This window comes from Patiria miniata, unplaced genomic scaffold, assembly GCF_015706575.1.
Source record: "Patiria miniata isolate m_02_andy unplaced genomic scaffold, ASM1570657v1 HiC_scaffold_9, whole genome shotgun sequence".
NCBI classification, from domain to species: Eukaryota; Metazoa; Echinodermata; class Asteroidea; order Valvatida; family Asterinidae; genus Patiria; species Patiria miniata.
In genome coordinates, this window is record NW_024037076.1 from 20,009,632 (window position 1) to 20,028,344 (window position 18,713).

The 18,713-nt window shown below is 41.1% G+C and overlaps 1 protein-coding gene across 2 annotated transcripts in view; it reads right to left on the reverse strand.

The window, feature by feature from the left end:
* LOC119720157 (thrombospondin type-1 domain-containing protein 7A-like) overlaps positions 1-18,713 on the reverse strand; it is a 111,920-nt gene that overhangs the window by 78,325 nt on the left and 14,882 nt on the right. The window contains exons 1-2 of one of the 2 annotated variants that reach the window (XM_038189717.1): positions 10,312-11,034; positions 4,062-4,277 (exon numbers count right to left, since the gene is read on the reverse strand). In XM_038189717.1, coding sequence (XP_038045645.1) covers positions 4,062-4,185 — 124 coding nt within the window. In that variant the 5' untranslated portion in view covers positions 4,186-4,277; positions 10,312-11,034. Of the gene's footprint in view, positions 1-4,061; positions 4,278-10,311; positions 11,035-18,713 lie in introns of those variants that run through there. The other variant, XM_038189716.1, reaches the window with a different exon arrangement.

The following is an 18,713-nucleotide window of genomic DNA, read 5'->3' on the forward strand; positions in this document are numbered from 1 at the left end:
GAACAGAATGCTTTGGCAACCCGTGTTCAATCGGACCCGTTTAAAGGGCCATGCAATGTAATTTTTTAATGCAATCCTTGAATATGCACCTTTCTGTTCCAACCTTATTTTCAATTTTCGTTTTGCCATTTTAAAGGCCTTTTTGGTTTTTACGTTAAGGCAAATTTCCATATTTATGAGCAGAACTGTGATGTCATTCCGGGCAGAAGCTTCAATGTTACAGCTATTTCAGCACCAAAAGTTGCTAGAATTTTGGACATTTTGCTGTCGTAATTTTTCTTTTCTTTGGTGAATCGTTGTTGTGTAAAGTATATACATAGCAGAAAGCCAATGAGCAACCCTTCTCACAAAAAGTTTCAATAAGCAAATTTTGGGTTCAATTTGAACAGAAAACCTCTGAACTAAACAGTGTCTTCCTGGAATGATATCACAGCAACAGTGCCCTCAGTTGTCCGGGAAAGCATGGAATATTTTTAATGTTTAATTAAAGAAGTGCACTTTTCAATAAAATTAACCAAAAAGGGATGTCAAATAGTTTTCATACATTTAAGAGGAGTATAGAAAGTTGCACAAATCACAGGACCCCTTTAAGCTCATGGTGGACCCATGTTGAGTTCATCAAGGGTAGGTGAGACGATAGTGTGAAAAGACCGAAGAGTGAAATGGCACTATACCAATACAGGGCAGGCTTACCCTAAGTTTGGGGAAAATGTGCCGTAAATGAAACAAGTGGTAAATAAACCTGGTAAGGACACTGCTTTAACGGGAGCTTAACCCAGGGAATCAGGAAATCTCTGAGTTAAGCTGTGTGAAGAGTGAAAAAGTGTATGACGCAGGCAAATGCAAGCTCTGCTGTGCACAATGGGCCCGACTCCTATCTACTTGATTGGGTGGAAATTTCATTTGATCCGAGTCACATGGATGCACGGTTGAGACAATCTACCCTGACGTCTCCACATTGTTCCCTCCTAATTGTTGATTGCACATGGGACAGTCTGCCCTTTTGCATCAATTCCTCCCCACAGAACAGGTGAACTTTTACATGTACTGTACGTGAGGAAAAAGAAGACCTTTTTTATTTTCTTCTTTCTTTTTTGACTTTAACCAGGTAATTAAATAAGATTCAGTTTGTGAACTTTTAGTTGAGCAGTGTTGGAACATCTGTTTGGCCGCTGAAATGTGTGTTCTACAGAGCCTGTATGGGGGGGGGGGGGGGTGTGAGAGTTGAAATGCCAACCCAAAATTTGCATGAGTCTACTTTTTAGCTGTCCCTGACAGCTAAACCTAACACCTGAAAAAGGCGTAAAAAAACAGAACTTAAGAAATACCATGCACTTCTGTAAATCCAAAACAAAAAAAGCTGAAATTTAAAGCTGAGATTTCACACCCCTGTAATAATTGTAAAAAAGAGACAACATTTCAACTACTTTCAGTGGCTGATAGTAAAAAATCAGCACTTTGTATGCAGGTTTTGATTTCCAGCAATTGTAGCTTTGATCATGCACTAAGAAGATCCATTTTAACTAAGAAAAGCACACATTTTTTGTGAAAAAAAAAGAGGGACAACCCCCCACACCAGGCTGGCTACAGGCCCGCGAGACCTCAGTAAATTACCATCTAGCTTTCAGCTGCTTCAAGATCTGCGGCGTTAAAGAATGCATGCCACACTTTGTGCTTAACACTTTCGTATTCACAAGTTCTCTAGCTTTTCCCTGCAGCCTATCCTCAGTAACAAAAATAATCTGGCGCCAAGCTGCCAGCGAGACGCGAACAGTGATAGATATATGCAGCCAAGCTTGTGAATGTTCAAGCTAATCTCTGTCTAACGCAAGTCTTAATTTGTCTGGTTTGTGTGAGTGTCAGCACATTTTTTTTTCTCGGTTGAGAGGAATTTGAGTTGCTGCGTAATTATTTTTGTCAACAGACGTAATCTTGTCAAATTTCATTATTTTGCGGTGTCGAAAGCTGATGCATCTCTGGCACGTTTGGCAGCCCAAATGGACATGATGAATGCCGGCCAGGTCTGCTTTGAACTAATTATTCAGTTGCTGGTTCTGCTGATGAGAGAATTGTGGTTTTCAGGAACCACCACTGGCTCCCTCCGATCCCCGCCTCCCTTGAATGCCGACAGGAACATTACACATCCTGTAGCATAATTAGCAACTGGGTTACACTAATGACAACCAATCACAGAACCCCACGCATACAAGTATGCCCGTTAATTGAAATCCAGACTGATTAGAAGAGAAGGAAGAAATTCACAAGGCCTTTTCCTACCCCCCCCTCCCCATCTCCTGCCAGACTTTTATCATCAATACGCCAAACACGTTGTTTTCATGCTCCGCCACTCCCTCAGGATGGGAGAAACCCAAGCAGTAAATTGGGTAATATTAGGAATGCCTGGCAGGTCCTCGGGAACAGAACGCTCCATCTCCTTTGCCTAAAATCCGTCTTGTCTGTCCGCAACCAGGTGTACTCAGTACTTTTTATCTTTTTGTTTTTACTGTTGGGTTCGGACTGGGCGGTAATGTTGTCTCTCGTCTGTTCTCCAGGGGGTATCCATTAGCTAGCCGGCGCGGTACATTAGGTACATTAGTATCTGGCAATGTTTTTTAATCATATCAATTAAATAATAGAGGCTGGAGTGTTGGAGAATGCAGGGCTAGGGGCCAGACTGAAACCTGACCTTCCATTTACATAAACCCAAAACCCAAACCAAACAATTATAAGAAGAAAACTAGATCTATGTCTGTTCCAGGAACAGAACATAGGGCTTTTCCGCATTATGGTGGTTTTTTTATGAGTTTATGCTTTTTTATGTTTTGGACATAGTTCCATGATTTATTTAGCTACTTTACTATCACAAATCACTGATACTTGTAACAACCATTTGTAATGTTTTGTAATGGTTACAAAATGTCTTCTGTATTCTGTTCAAACTAACTGACATGAACGATACTGTTTTGGAACACTCTTTGTGCATAATAAGTAGACACATGAATAGACCAGTTAACCACACTTATACTCCTCTCATCAAACTAAAGTGTGAAATGGATTTTTGTGGATTACAAAACAACATATAAACCTTAGAACTTTACCTTAAAATGCACTCCTGTTTACGGTTAAGAAATACTAACCAAAGAGTGAAAACCACAGACTAACTCTAATACTCCTTGATCCGAAGATTTCCTTGCAGTGTTCGTTTTCCATTACCCAAGGGTTCCCTAAAGCTGCGTTCATTTCCCATTTGTTTCACTAACCCCAAGTTTTCCCAAATCCAGGTTAAGCCCTGGATTTGCGCGGTGCTGTTTTCCAGTTGATAAAGATTGACCTGGAACGGTCTTGAGACTGGAAGTGAAATGGCATGCCAGCTGGTTTCAAATCTAGTTGATTCTAATCCTACTCTGTCACCTGGAGATAACCCAGCTTGTGAGCGGAACCCAATTTTAGGGAGCTGCTCAGCGGAAAATTCTGCTTAGCAAATTGTGCTCTAAGCATGATTCTGTTGGAAACCAGTCATAGTGCATTGACGTTGCAAGACAGTTTAGCCGGCGACTCATTTTTTTTGCTATACCCAGGTGAAAATTCCAGTTGAAACTGGCTCAACTGGTTTCAACTGGTACCAGCTGAACTGGAAATTGGTGACTGGCTTTGAACTGGTTTAGCTTGTTTTGAACTGTTATAACTGGTTTTGAACTGGTGTAACTGGTTTTGAACTGGTGTAACTGGTTTGAACTGGTATAACTGGGTTTGAACCGGTAAAACCAGTTCAAAGCCAGTTAAACCAGTTCAAACCAGTTACCAATTTCCAGTTGGACTGGTTTCAACTGGAATTTTCACCTTGAAAGTAAATATTTCTTGTGCTTAGCAAAGTTGTGTGTTCAGCACCTCCACAAAATTGGCACTGCGGGGCTCACAAACCCAATGTGCGGGGGACCAATTTTGTTCTTAAGTTTGGGATGTGAAAGTGGGAAGAGAATGCTCCCATAATCCAGAGCAATGTGGGCCTACATTTTGCCATCAAACCTGAGAAGAACCAGATGATTAAAGAAGTGACTGACCTGTACTCCAGGAGTAGCTGAATGACGTTGAAGAATCTCCAAACATCCCGCCTATCGCCCCAGCCAGGGGTGCAAAGATTAACTCCAGACACACTGGCAGAACCAGAAAACATAAGGTATCCATGCTGATGATGATGATGATGAAACTGTCACTGATATTACTTCCCAATATCTTTATCCTCAAAGTGAAGTTCTCTTGAATTTAAGTGTGATCACCTGTAGAGAAACAAGAAAATTGGAGTGATTGAGAGTCCAGTTGAAGACACCTAAATGATAACCAACAAGGAGCTCACGAACTGTTCCATTCTATTTGGTTGATTCAACCACAGGTTGCTGCCAATGTATTGTTGTCCAGGAATACATCAGGGGTACTTATAACACCAAAGCCTTAAATACCAGATCACAAGCATAATGACGGATCCTTATGAATTTTGTTCAGGCAGTATTTCACTGACACACAGAAATCTGATCTTAAGAGATTCTATGTTGATTATCGGGGAAAAGGCTTCAGGTTTTATAATTTAATCATTTCATAAAGCTCAGGTGCTCATTGTAAGTGCCCATGAGATTTTGAAAAGTTGTGAAGAGGATTTCTTCTGCGGCTTATGTACTACGATACTAAGATTTTTCTCTGACGTTAGTGATGTGTCTTACACAGGATGTGTGCTTGTCCATCGAAGTATCCATATCAGTTTCATATGCTACATAAATATTTTAAGATTTTGCTTAACATTTATATTGATTCTACTGATTTTGACTAAAAGGCTGGGGAATACGTGAGATGTTCCAAACTCCTGTTTTGTTTGTTAGTCCGTTTTTTGTTTGTTTTTGTTTTTACTTTTTAATGAAGGTGCTGATTTGGGAACACAAGGCTAGGGCACACTGGTCTATTGTCATATACATGGAAAGAGCATGTATTCTAATTTTGAGCTCTGTGAGGCCTTTCCAATTCATCAGTTGTCTGTTTATTGGACAGCGCGTGCTGAGGTTCCGCGATAACTTGATATCTTAATCTGATCTGATGTCTTTCATAGGCTTCCCTTCGTCCTTCATTGCAGTGTTGCCGTTTCTAGAAACGCTACACGTCATCGGAATACTGAAAGGCAACTGGCTTGCACAAGATTCAGTAATCAGTTACTGAACAGGCACGTGCTCATGTGGCAAGTTCCAGCTTAAGCAATACGTTCAAGTAAATTGACAAAACACTGATGAGTTAAGATGAACGAGCGGTGATTACTTGAGGTGCCGCAAATACCAACCAAATATAGCGCCCTGATGATCGCAGGTCCATTTGGACATGAGGCCAGAATTAAACTGCTTTTAAACAACACAGTAAATTACATAGGAATACTTGGCAGAAGGCTGCATCTTGTCAGATTTCATTTCTGACGCCTTCGTCTTCAGCGCAAACACATAATCATCCGGAAAAACAAGTGCATTTAAGTTTAGCCTTTACAGTTTACGCATGTACACTCGAGCCGAACTGAGGAATTATGGATGTTACTTGGCATATGTCTTGACAAATCTGCAGGTGCATGTGAGTGTGCATTAACCCGACAACTTAAGAGGGAAAAAAAAACTCGAGTGGAGATAGTGTCATTGTGGGAATTACAGCAATTATTAAGGGATTGAATCAGTATTCCGAGTGAAATTACTCAAGGGATCATAAGTGCACATTTGTGAGAGAGCGGTTGCCTTATAGTGCTGTTTTTGTTGAATCATCCTGCGTGAGAACAAACAATTGCCTGGCTCTGAGCAAACTTGAATTTCTTTCAGGACATTTGGGCTGGGAAGATCCAGTTATTTCAGTTGGTGGATATTGACCTCAACATCCAACTTCTGGGGATTTCTTGAGTGGTTTTGGAAGGATTCTTCAGACGTTTTGGCCTTCCACTATTTGTTTGGTGGGGTGATAGGCTTACTGTGAAAGACAGAATTAAACTTCTTAAGTACTAAACAGGCTAGGTAAGTTAGCAGGGTTCACCTGTGGAAAAGTTGTGTGTAAAAGTTAGGCTTTATATTTTGCACAACTTTCTAAAGCAGTGCTACAAAATAGTCCCCTGTATGTAAAACACAAGCAGATTTTAAAAGGCCTAAACTTTTAATGTGATGCTTAACCACTTCGCGCTGGGAATACTTTTGCTGAAATTTCGCTTTTTGCAAAAGGCAAAATTTTTCAGCCAACTTCTGATATACAGCCAAACGCCACAAATACTGATTTGCAAGGATCATTTCAACAGTATTTGTACGATATTTCTTGCCGAAACCTAATATTTTTTAATACTCTGAGGTGTGCACTGGATCGTAAATTGACGAACAAAAGACCGTGCACAACGATCCACATGGTCTGCAAGATCAACACACAGTCCTCCTCCACAGACTTCACGGACTTTGTGTGTGTGTACAAAAGGCACAAGGGATTAGCGTGTTTAGACGTCACCCGGAGGCGAGTCGAGGCAATCTTGACATTTTAACCCGTCAGCTGTGTCTGTGTATAAAAACAGCCAGTACATGTTATAACGTCAGAGGACGTTAACTGGTTGAAAGAGAAGGGAGAAATCTGTGACCTCTGAGTGGTTCATTTCAGGCAACATCTGGCAATTTCGGTCACTAAATTTTTTTTTATGCTTGCCATCCACAAGGCTGATGGAAACTCAGTGTGGTCACTACAGGCAAGAAATAAAGAAGCAACTTAAAGAGCAAGAAGAAATCTGTACATGTATTTCACTTGAAATGTGCTAAGTTATCAGGATGGGCAAAAGCAAGATCTTGGCAAGGAGTTCCGTAGGGTTAATCAAAACTGAAGATTCCTATAGAAGGCATCTAGAGTAATATAACCTTTCCCAAGGAATACAATAAATGTGGGGTCATCTCCCCGAACGAAATACACTCCCAAATTGCTACTGTCAGAAGCAGTTTCTTAAATGGACACGTGAAAAACCGGAACAAGTAGGCTAATACACTTAACCTGTCAACAGCAAAACAAGAACTTTGAAATGAGACGTGCGAGCCACATTATCCATATTCAAGCAGTTCCCGGTGGATCAAGCAATCTTAAAGAGGATGACAGCGGAAATGGAAAAATGATCCATTGATTGTGGCTGGCCTAACGACCTGAATCAATAATTGAGTTTTGTTGTGTGGACTACATGTGTCATTTCCAATAATGGGCTTCGGATGAAATCATGGCTTGAAGACATCCTACGGGAATAGACAAGAGCTTTTTTCCTTCTTCATTTTTTGTTTTGCATTTTTTTCAATAAGCATAAGATAACAGTCAGGATTTAGTATTTTCATGCAGCACTGATGAAAATGTTGCAACAAATGTAATAAGGAAAGTTGAATTAAAGAGAAACATCACACGCAATCCAGTTTATTTGGAAAACGGTAAATGCCACTAAAAGAAACTTCTTTGCTGACGTCGTAAAATTTGCTTCACTTTCGCGTGACGTATGAATCGGCCTTCAGGCACAATATGCAAATAAGAACAAGATACATTAAAATACTTCATGATGTAATTCAAAGATAGCTTCATCAAACAACTAATTGGGTTTGTGCATTATTTGTAAAATCTCCATGTTTTTGTGTGTAGGCCAATCAGTGTGACACAGTGCCGTATGTGTAGGCCTGCAGTGGTAAAAGTACTTCCACTCCATCTGTAAATCAGCAAGAAGCTTGATGCTCAGCAACCCGCAGCCAAAAATGTTACATAGTAAACTATGTTGCAACTGAACTCAAGCTCTTGTAGTCAACACATGGTAGGCCTACTTCCCAGTGTAAGGGGGGGGGGGGGGGGAGTGACCTCCTTGGGTCATCAAAAATGCCACACCTAATTAAATGACACAGACAGTGGTTTGATATTCAGTACTTCTTGTCACTTGTTAAACAATTCACACATCTATAGTCAGGTATATTCTCATGGTTATACATCAAAGTACCTGTCAATCTGCACGTCCATTATGATGATGTACCTCGGCCTATGGGCTCTGTGCGCCAACGAAAGAGGGCGCCCTTTTACCTAGCAAGGACGTCTCATGGGCAGGACATTTAGCTGGTTGACGTGCACCTCTTTCCTTGTGTGTGACGCACGTACACCAGGGGATTTGTATTACGGTGTGTACACGCAGTGGTACGGCCGTGCGTCGCGGCAAAATTGCAGTCAGGCAAGATGGCGTCGGTCGGTCACCTCCAACTGACTTTCTTTGCCGGTGAGGGGGTACTTGTGAACGGAGCGGATATGGGCAATTCCGTACAATCCAACATACGTCCGACTACATGATGTACACGTACAAGGTCTTTAAGGTGTTGGTACATTGTACCTCAGTTTGGTCTGTAGTTGTTTTCTACTCATTAGATGTCACACATTAGTGATGTATCACATCCAGTTTTCCAACAGCAGCTCATTAAAGTGTCTGACATGTATTTCCACATTGGCGGAATTGCCCATATGTATTGCTTGTTATGGCTCAACAACCTCTTAATGCCCAACTGGAGGACTGCCCCCTATAGACAATTTCTAGATCGGCTGCTGTAACTTCCCATTAATATAATTAACGGCTTTAATATAATTAGCGGCTTTGTTTCTCCTCCGAGCTTGCTGAAAGATACAGTGATGGGTTTTCTGATAGTGTCACCATCAGGGGTGATGAGAGACAAATGCAAAAAGTCTAGGGCTTCAGGATGAGACCAATTTATCCCAAAGTGGTGTCAACGACCTTCAGTGCCAATGCACACCTGTGCACAGCATCTTTAGTATGATGTAATGATGCTTCATATGGACCAATGAGAAGGCAGCCTGTCCGGTATGGTAATTAGATATGCCTCTTATCTGGGAACTGATGATTCATTTGTGGTATCCCTCGCAGAAGCTAATTAGCAAAATCAGTCATCCAAAATAATGACCATTATACAGACACCATTAAAATCCGTTGTTGCATGGGTTCGATGTAATGAATCTGGATGACTCAGGCTTAAGTGAATATAGGCCTACAACATTTGCAAACATCAAAAAACAAAACTACCAAAAAATATTATAATATGAAATACCTTTATAATATGAAATACCTTGTACAGTTTAAAGCATCCTGCAAACTCATGGCACCTGGTGTGCTGTAATTTTCAAGAAAAGTAGTATTTTTCGACCAGCGTTGGAAAAAACTGGCTTTTTTCAAACGATGGCCCTAATTTACCATAATTAGTTAGTCAGCATTTTTTTGCAATCGATTACACACCTATGAACAGGTACAAGCAAGCTAGACTGGTTCCCTGATCTTACAATTCCCTGACGGTCTACAAATTTCTCTGTTTCATCATAAGTGGGGTCAGGGAACCAGACCACAAGAACATGATTGTTTTTTCTAGGTTTTTTCAGCATCTACGAACACAAAACATATTTGCTGTAAAATACCACACCTCCAAATCCATCCATTTCTGAAAATTAAAGCAAAGCAAATGTTGTATATATTCCCTTTCATGAAAGTAAAAAACATGTATACTTTGGCACAAGAGCTGATAAATTCACTGGGGGGGGGGATGAAGTAGAACATAAAGAGCATTTAACATGAAACCCTTGGAAAATGTGAGCATAGGATTTTAAAGGATGGAGAACTCAGCAGTTAAGAACTAGTTGAGCTCTGACTGAACCATGAGCATAGCATAGCTGAGCTGAGCTGAGCACATGTATAGAGCAGAACAAAGCAGTACCAGTAGAGTCGAGGCGAGCAAAGCAGGATAGAAAAGAACAGAAAAAGAAAACAGAACAGAACGGAACAGAACAGAACAGAACAAAAGATAACAGAATGCTATACAGCAGAGCAAAGTTAAGCGTGAACATGAGCAGGACAGAACAGAGCAAAGAGCAGAGAAAAGAGGAGAAAAGAACACAGGGTAGAGCACAGCAAATTAGAGCACAGCAGATTAGAGCACAGCAGAACAGGTCAAAAGAGAACAAACAAGATCAGCTACAAAATAGCAAAGTAGAGCTGAGCTGAGCTTAGAGCAGACAAGCAGAGATCGAGAAGAGCAGTGAGGAGCACAGCAACAAAGCACGGACCGTAAGGCAGAGCACTAGAGCACAATACAGCAGATACAAGCCCAGCCAAAAAATCTGAGCCATGTGAGAAGAAACCAGAGCTGAGTAACCAAAATTTAGCAAATAAAGGCGGAGCTTATAGAAATACATAAAAGTTACAGCATACATAAAATACTATGACAACAAATTTGCATAGAATTAGAGATAGGAGAAACTCACCAGAAATTTCAAAGATTACATTTAGTCCAGCAAGCTTATAAATCCAAAATGAGCTTCTTTCCTCCAATGCCTTTTTCATTTAGGTGTTTCTAGAAGGTAGAAAATGCAATTGAGCACTATTCAGTATGCATGTAAACCCGCGCTGAAGAGTAATTTATGTCGATGCAAGTACAAATCCATGTGAAGATCTTTGCTGACTGATACTTGTAAACTTAACACACAAGCACTTCGTCCACTCCACAAGAAATATCCCAATACCGAGCTCCTGACTGCTTCAAGTCGATCTATCTGGGCCCCAACTCCTCCACAGTGTCCAACTTGATTTGCATGTCACATACACACACACACGCACACGCAGCTCATGTTGTTAAAACCAATGATGTAGAAGCGCCGGTGTTCCTCAAAGCTGGGCAGGAAATATTAATGAAGCAGGCGTGATAGACGAAAGGCGGCTGAAGGCACTCTCAGCTGAATACCGGATTCAGGGAGTGAAGGAGCCTCTTTTTTTTTTCCCCTTCTTTTTTTTATTTTAAAGAACTCGTTCATTCATGATAGATTTCCTGTGAGTACACGGAAGATTGAATGGATGCTCTGCGTGTTGGGAGAAAATGCCATAAACTTAATGCTCCTAGTTGATGTCTTGCAGATTGGCAGAGATGAAAAAAATAAGCCGGTGCCGGGATCCCCTGGCTACGTGTACATCTTCTTTCGCTGTGAGACTCAAACTGCAGTCCCCGTAGTGTGACTGGTCATACTGGCTCAGCTGATTGGCCAACACTACTTAATCAATGCGTGGGCCCAGTCAACAGTATGCACACTCTTGCGTATGGTATGGTCCTCGTTATCAACAGGGTAAAAATCACTGACAATGTGATTCACACTCCAGCTGGCTGAGCAGGGGCTGGAGATATTTCAGATAGGGACTGAGTTGTGAAAAGAATCACAGTTCTTTTGTGGAAAATATCACTGACACAGTGCTAAATCATGTGTGTCCTTTATTGCCCTAGAGACTGCAGTAAAACAAGCTCTGCTGTTTCTCTTGTCACTATAGCTCACACTTTGTCTATTTCTGCTGACAGATAAATTTACACTTTCGCTGGTGAAATGGACTTGTATTTCTAAGCCCAACTATAGAACAGATGACAATATCGTCAGCCTCATGGCCAATATCACAAAAGCACAGTGCCAGTTGTCGATAATGTATCACTGTGTTATCTAGACAGAGTCAGCCTGTTTCTTGTCAAGGAGATATCATCTATTATCACTGACAAAGTAATATGTGCTGATCTTTTTATAGGCCCACAGGAGCAGAGTAGGAGGTATCACTATGGTCACCGCTGGTGCAGCACACGTGCCAATTGGCAATCAGATCTCTGAATGCCCTGCGTGTGTGTGTTGTCACTCAGAAGGCCTGGGTGGTGTTAATGAACCCAGGTGTCAACCATGAAATCCTTTGTATTAACAACAAATGGCATAGTGTAGGGGTGGTCATCTCTGGGTAAATTTTCCTGATCATGTGATCACCGGTGAAGAGTTCATGGCATCTGCGGAGGTGGGGGGGGGGGGGGGGTGGAGGAGAGCACAAAACCCCAACATCAGAGAAACACATGAATCCAGCCATTGTGGAGGAGTAATTTGATCCAATTATCGCCCAGGAATTTCGGTGTGACTGTTCTTTGATTGTCACCTGATCCAAGGCTCAGTGAGAGTCCCCAAGCCTCTGGATCTGTCAATCAGCAGCCTGGTAGCCATTATGGTCCAAAACTTGTATTTAATGAGTCCTGATACCAAGCTGTTTCTTTTTGGTACAATATTAAGCTACAAAGTGTGTAGGGGCCCGACAGCCAGTCATGGCGATCACGTCACTGATGCCATGGCATTTCTGTGTGTAGATTTCTCATTGCGGGCCTATGCTGATGGGTACCATGTGCAAAGTAGTTGCCTGGCAACAAATTTGAATAACTTAACCTTTGGTGGCTTTTATTTCTGCTCAGATGCTGCCTTAGAGGAAAAAACATATCAAATGCTGCTACTTCACCTAAATAATCACGCAGCAGGAACTCCAAACAACTGCAAAGTCCCACCGGCTATATAGTCATCAGTGTTTAATCAGGAAAAGTGATGGACAAGACAATGCAGCTCTAGGTTTGGATTACAAGTGAAAATATTAAGGAATCTTCATTTTCAGCTATCCCTCTGATTTTGTTTTTTAATTTGAAGAAAAGCTTCATGTGTTTGTTTACCCCAAAGTAAGGAATTAAAATGATAATAGGAGTGACAATTACAAGCACAATTTCCCCTGTCTGATACTTTGAGACACCATCTCACTGGTAGGGCCCACAGACAATTTTTCCCTGTGGTTCCTCTTCCCACAATGAATGAGGCATGGTATGGGGAAGCCTGAACAAACAGAGCTGAGAAATCAGCAATCAACTACAGCTCACCTGTACCTGCGAGTGGAGGGAGCACGTAGACCACAGTGTGAATCGATTTCTGGAGAGGAAACCGGGATGCGTGAAAAACAGAGCTAATTGATTTCAAGAATGAACACCCTTGGCCTTGTTTTACAGGAAATCACTGTGAAAAAGGTATTACCGTCTCTATAGAAGTGTGCTGGGTGGGAAAGTAAAAAAAGAAAGGGGCAGTTTTTACAACCTTGACCAACTTATCCCCTCAAAACAGCAGGGAAATATCTACATGTTCTCTGGATATTTCATTTTATTGATCTAGCACTCTCTTAGAAATACCAATGTGTCTGGGTCACTGGGCTGATGATGTGCACTGTCAGTGATGAGGCTATACTATGATGGAAATACTTCCCCCCAATGTATTGATTTCAAACAACTCTTTGCCCATGGCGGGGCAGACGGACTGTTGGGGGGGGGGGGGGGAGAGAATGCTGGCAGGGGAACGTGCCGTTACGTATGCTACATGCTGACCCCAAAATGGCAAGCTGATTGGACTGACCCTAGATTGAGCTACCGCAATTACACCTTGTACGTAATACAGTCTGTGACCTGTGGCGGGAGCGCGTGTTGTTCCCAGTGTCAGTGGATAGGTTCTGCGATAAAAATTACAAGCTAATTGGGACTGACCCAGCATCCCGCCTTTCATCTCCGCCCCCACCCCCTATCATTATACAGGTGAATTATGCACCTGCTTCACCTGTGGGCTTGGGGATTGTTCTAAATAAAGCTGTCCATGTAAGTAGTAGGCAATCTGTAATGAGGGAGAGGGCTGCTTGATTGTGAGTATACATCCGGCCTAAGGCTTCTCAATCTGTGAAATCTGATTTATTTCTTTTCAGCATCAGCCCCGGTCCATAGAGGCGACTTAATGGTTAATCAAAAGGCCTTGTCCTGCACACAATACAGTGGATGCTGGGCCTCTGGCTAAATGGGCACTCCAAATGGGATGCTAAAGATGCCTGGGGAGGGGGTAAAAAGCATGGCCCCCTTGCAACCCTTGATTAAATCAGGTATGCCCAAAAATCGGCAGGATGCTTTAGATGCTGCCACCTGTCACACTCACCATATTTTTTTTTTCGATTTAGAAATAACATTGAAAATCCTCGCTGAAATGGAAAAAAACCCAAATAAAACGGGGACTGAACCACGTGCTTTGGTAGAAAGTAAAAGTTCAAGTATCTTCTTCTTTTCACGCTCTGATATTCCAAATGTCACTGACACAAGATAAGCTGTTACTTTGAACACTCTGATCCAGTTGATGCTGCAGGCTGGCTGATCAGCATGACTTGAAGGTATGCCATTAATTGGTGAAATATGAGGAAGTTACCCATGTGTGAGAAAGGTCAACCAGAGCTAAGGATTATTCAGCTCATCAATCTCCTCTATCTCCCCCTTAATGAGTGATGCACACTATGACAAATGCAGGTCTAATTATAAGTTGTATCCTTTTTTCCTTTTTTGTATGCGGCACCCGGAAATATTCAACTTGAATTGCCCTTTTTTTGGCAAAAGATACTGTAAGTTTAGAGCAAGTGGAGAGAGGTGAGGTGCTGGACAAGCAGGATGGACACAAGCGACAACTCCACAAAGCAGTATGAACAACTTGATACAGAACCACTGGCAACAGCGGTGGCAGAAGTAGGATGCTTGGGTAAGATTTGCCTTTTTAGAAATAGAAGCAAGTTGAGGCATGTAGGCAAGTCGGGACTCCAACTCCCAAAGCATTTTTGTTAGGAACTTTCCTGAAACCTCCCAAATCATTCACTGTGCAGAAACTATAATGACACATTGATCCACAAAGTGAATCAAGTCCCATGTACAGAAACAGTGTAGCTTGTCTATCTAGAGCTATCTATCCCATAACTGCTATGGAGGAGGTCATTGGGTCACCACTGATGACTTTTTAACCAGCTCTCTCCACTTTTCTCGGTTCTCCACTGCCCTCTGAGTATCGGCAAACTCCAGGCCTGTCCAATCTTGAATGCTATCTTGCCACTTCTTCTTCTGCCTGCCTCATTTCCTTCCCCCTCTCACTGTCCCCTGCAAGATGGTCTTTAACAGCTTGGGTTTACCTAGCCTAAATCTATGATAATCCACCAAGACCTCTTTAGGCTTTGAAGGATCAGAGAGGTTTATCATTAAAAGTATACATGTTTTTGACAGAAACAACTCAACAGCAGAAGCAGCAAACTCTCAATCAACCAAAAAGCAAAAAATACATGTTTAAGACGGCAGAACATACACCTGAGTTTGGGTGTAATCCATGGCTACGTGGCAGGTTTATGGCCTCCGACTTGCACCCCTAAACAAATGATGACTAATTGAATCAACAACCAACACAGGACTGGATAGCTCAGTTAGAAGCGCCCGATGCGGTGTTCTGGAGGTTGCAGGTTCAAACCCCGTGCCCGCTATTGTTTTGTTCAACTTTTAAATTATTTTTATGCACCTGGTCCATTTCCCTTTGTGGTATGTTATGTTTGTGTAGTTTTAAGTCTGAGTGGCAGGGTAATTCCAATCCTGTACAGTTTGGTTATACAAGTTGTTATGATTCCAATCTTTAATGAGACGGTGAGCTGCTTCAAGCAGCCTGCTTGTTGATAATTACACACTCCTCGGCTACCTTTCGCAATCCAGTCAAACTCACCCATGCCCATTCCACGACTCGACTGACTCATCATTGTTTGTATATCCAGTGCCAGAGTCAAGTCAAAAAGACGGGCGCAGGCAATAACAAACACCCCGCTGGTCCGACAACAAACAGGAACAAATCTGTATGCTTTATCTCAGGGCAGAGGCTGAGCATCTTGACGATGGCTAGGTCTCTTGCCATCATCCAGAGGTGGGTCTGCCACGCACAGACCCATGTGTGTGGATCATATTCCTTCAATATCGCTGGCTCCCAAGCCCGTTATTCTGATAATTCTAGAGTCAAGTCAGCCGGGGATGGGAACATTCTCCCTCTCCGTTCTTGTTTGCTGTGGAACCAAATCTCGCAGAGCAAGCACCGGACTCAGTTGACAGTGTGCAGTATTTCTGTTTGTACACTACCGCATTCTTATATGGCTCAGGACTTTGGGGGGGGGGGGGTTCAGAGATTTGGATGAATGAAACTGTACGCAGCGTGGAAAGGAGTTTTCAAAGAGGCAGCACGTTCTGTTTGGTAATTGTGTTTGGTAAGACCATGGCGTACATGACTAATGTTCTTTAAGAACAAGAACCAGGAACTCAAGGTCTACAAACTTTGATGATAAAAGTTTGGATTACGAATCACATATACCACAGAAAAAACAGGCTTGTAATTCAACCTCTTCCATTTAGAATAACATTTCCATGTTTTTCTTCTGAAGAACTACATTTTCTATTGGTGTTTTCAATGATATACATGTATGTTCACAGACAGTCAAAAATGTCTTCTACTGTACTTTCTCTTGCCATGCATTTGTATACAAGCTTGTAAAAAAAAAACCAGTCAGATCACATTCGTATAAACACTGTGTCGAGTCAAATTCCACCAACAGACAAAAGAGGTAACTGGTAGGTTCAGCTGGTATATCAATCACTTCCAGTCAAAGCAAGGCTGTATCAAATTTACAAGGGAATTCTTAACTGTTAAAAAACAGTCCCTTGGTTGATTTTGCCTGCTGTGATGGTGTAGCTGAATTTGAAAGTTGAAATAACGGTGGTGGATGCTACATGTACAGTTGGAGAAAATGGTGATCCCTACAAGCCATATCCTGGAATTTCTGGCAATGAAACTTCACATACGTAGACTATACTGCTGGTTGCAATAGAGGGCCTACATGCCTCATTATTTCCAGCTGCAGATGCGTGTCAGACGGAATAATTTCCTCAGGCAATTGACAATGATCCTATGGGATTTAAGGTGAGCATTTTTCATTCACAAATATTCATATCAGTAACTTTTAGGATCCTATGGGATTTAAGGTGAGCATTTTTCATTCACAAATATTCATATCAGTAACTTTTAGGATCCTATGGGATTTAAGGTGAGCATTTTTCATTCACAAATATTCATATCAGTAACTTTTAACTAAAACTCGAAATTGTCTCTGTAAAAGAACATTACTTTTCTTCTTTCCAAATCAAGAAAACTATTTCCTAAGTACAAAATAATATAAGAATGAAAAAGTACATGCACCTTAAAATGCAATTAAAAAAAGACAAACAATGCCTTGCATGTATTTGTCTAGTAGAAACAAAATTCAACTTCAATCCTGCAAATGACGGATGAATCCTCTTTACCTGGCTGTCGTGTTTTTATCACTGGTAATTAATCATTTCAGGTAAAATGTGATAAATATGAAAACAGCGACTTCCAATGCAGGACGTGGGGGAACGTGTCAGAAACGCCGCTCTCTACATGTTCCCCCACGGGGATACTGGCACGGTTTGGCATTTTGGCTGCACTTTCAATGGGGATCAAATTGGGCATGAAAACAAGCAAATTTAAGCCAAATTCTAGTTCAACGTCCTTTTTCTCTTCCCCGAGTAATCAAATATACACAATTCGTCTGTATTCATGGTAAGACAAATGCTACATATGGATCAATATTTGCATTAAAAATGCAGGCCTTAAATTCTGTTAACCATTAAGTTTAATTTAGCGAAACGTTCGTTGAAGCGGGACATTGGTCCAGCCTATGTCATCCACACAAAACTTCAGACAATCAGTCTGAATATTTAACTTGTTGTTTTGATTTTCAATATTTCCCCCCTGATTTTTGGCATGTCTTTCTGTGGGTACTATGTTATCCTGTGGCATTTTTGTAAGTGTGAAACCCTATTTCAATAAAAATGCTTGTTTTTTTTTACACAACGGGAAAGTTGAAAACCCTTTCAAGTATTATTTCTCTCTAAAGTATCAAGCTGATGAAAACACGTTTTAAATGATCAAATCATCCAAAAGAATTTTCCCCAAAATCAAATATATTTTACCATGGGTTTCAACGCATCACATTTATTTATACAGTAATGTTCACACATAACTCCTTCCAGGTTGAGAGCTACATCGACACAAAAATTAAGGTTTGTATTTCAAACCTGTCACACAGATATTCACTTTTGGAATGTACTTCTATGAGGGATGCCCTGACTAGATTTTTTAAAAAGTTAATATTACAGTCAATAATGTTTGGATTTAAAAACAATAGGTACATGACCTTATTTTTAGCAAGAAAAATAAAAGCAATTTCAATAAACAAATTGGCTTTACATGTTTGAGAAGATGACAGCAAAGTTTTGTTTGATTTTCAAACATTAATGTTCAAACATTAATCCTTCCAGATTATGAGATAAATGAACACAAAATTAACGTTTGTATTTAAACTTCCCTATTTAGAAATCTTTACTTCTGGAATGTACTTCTATTGAGGGCTGCCCTGACTAAATTAAAACAAATGGTCAGAAATGCTACATTATGTTATTTTTATCAGAAAAATAAAGGAAAAATTGACTTTTGAGAAGATGACGGTAAAGTTTGGTTCGATTTTCAAATACATGCACTTGCTTTAAGTTTCACCTTCACTCAAATTTTGTGGAGGGGATCCACAAATAGCATGCACTCATGGGACTGTCCGGGAATTAACAAATGAAGTCAGTTCCATGGTTAAACTTTAACAGATACGCTCCGGCCACGAAGTGTACACATGAAATTCGAGATCTCTTAGTACCTTTCCAGCGGGAAAAAAAAAATGTTAGGAAATACCATTCCAGTAATAATACACCCCACCCGCTCCTATTACCCAATGATGTATGGAGCTATAGTGGAACCCGAGGTGATGATGTATTGTTATGAACTACATCCATCTTATGTATACACCTAAAAAACTCAAAACCTGTCTCTCTTGCAGCTGGGCCATCAATCAGATATGACACATGCCTATCTGATTTTAAACAAACAGAAGAGCGTGT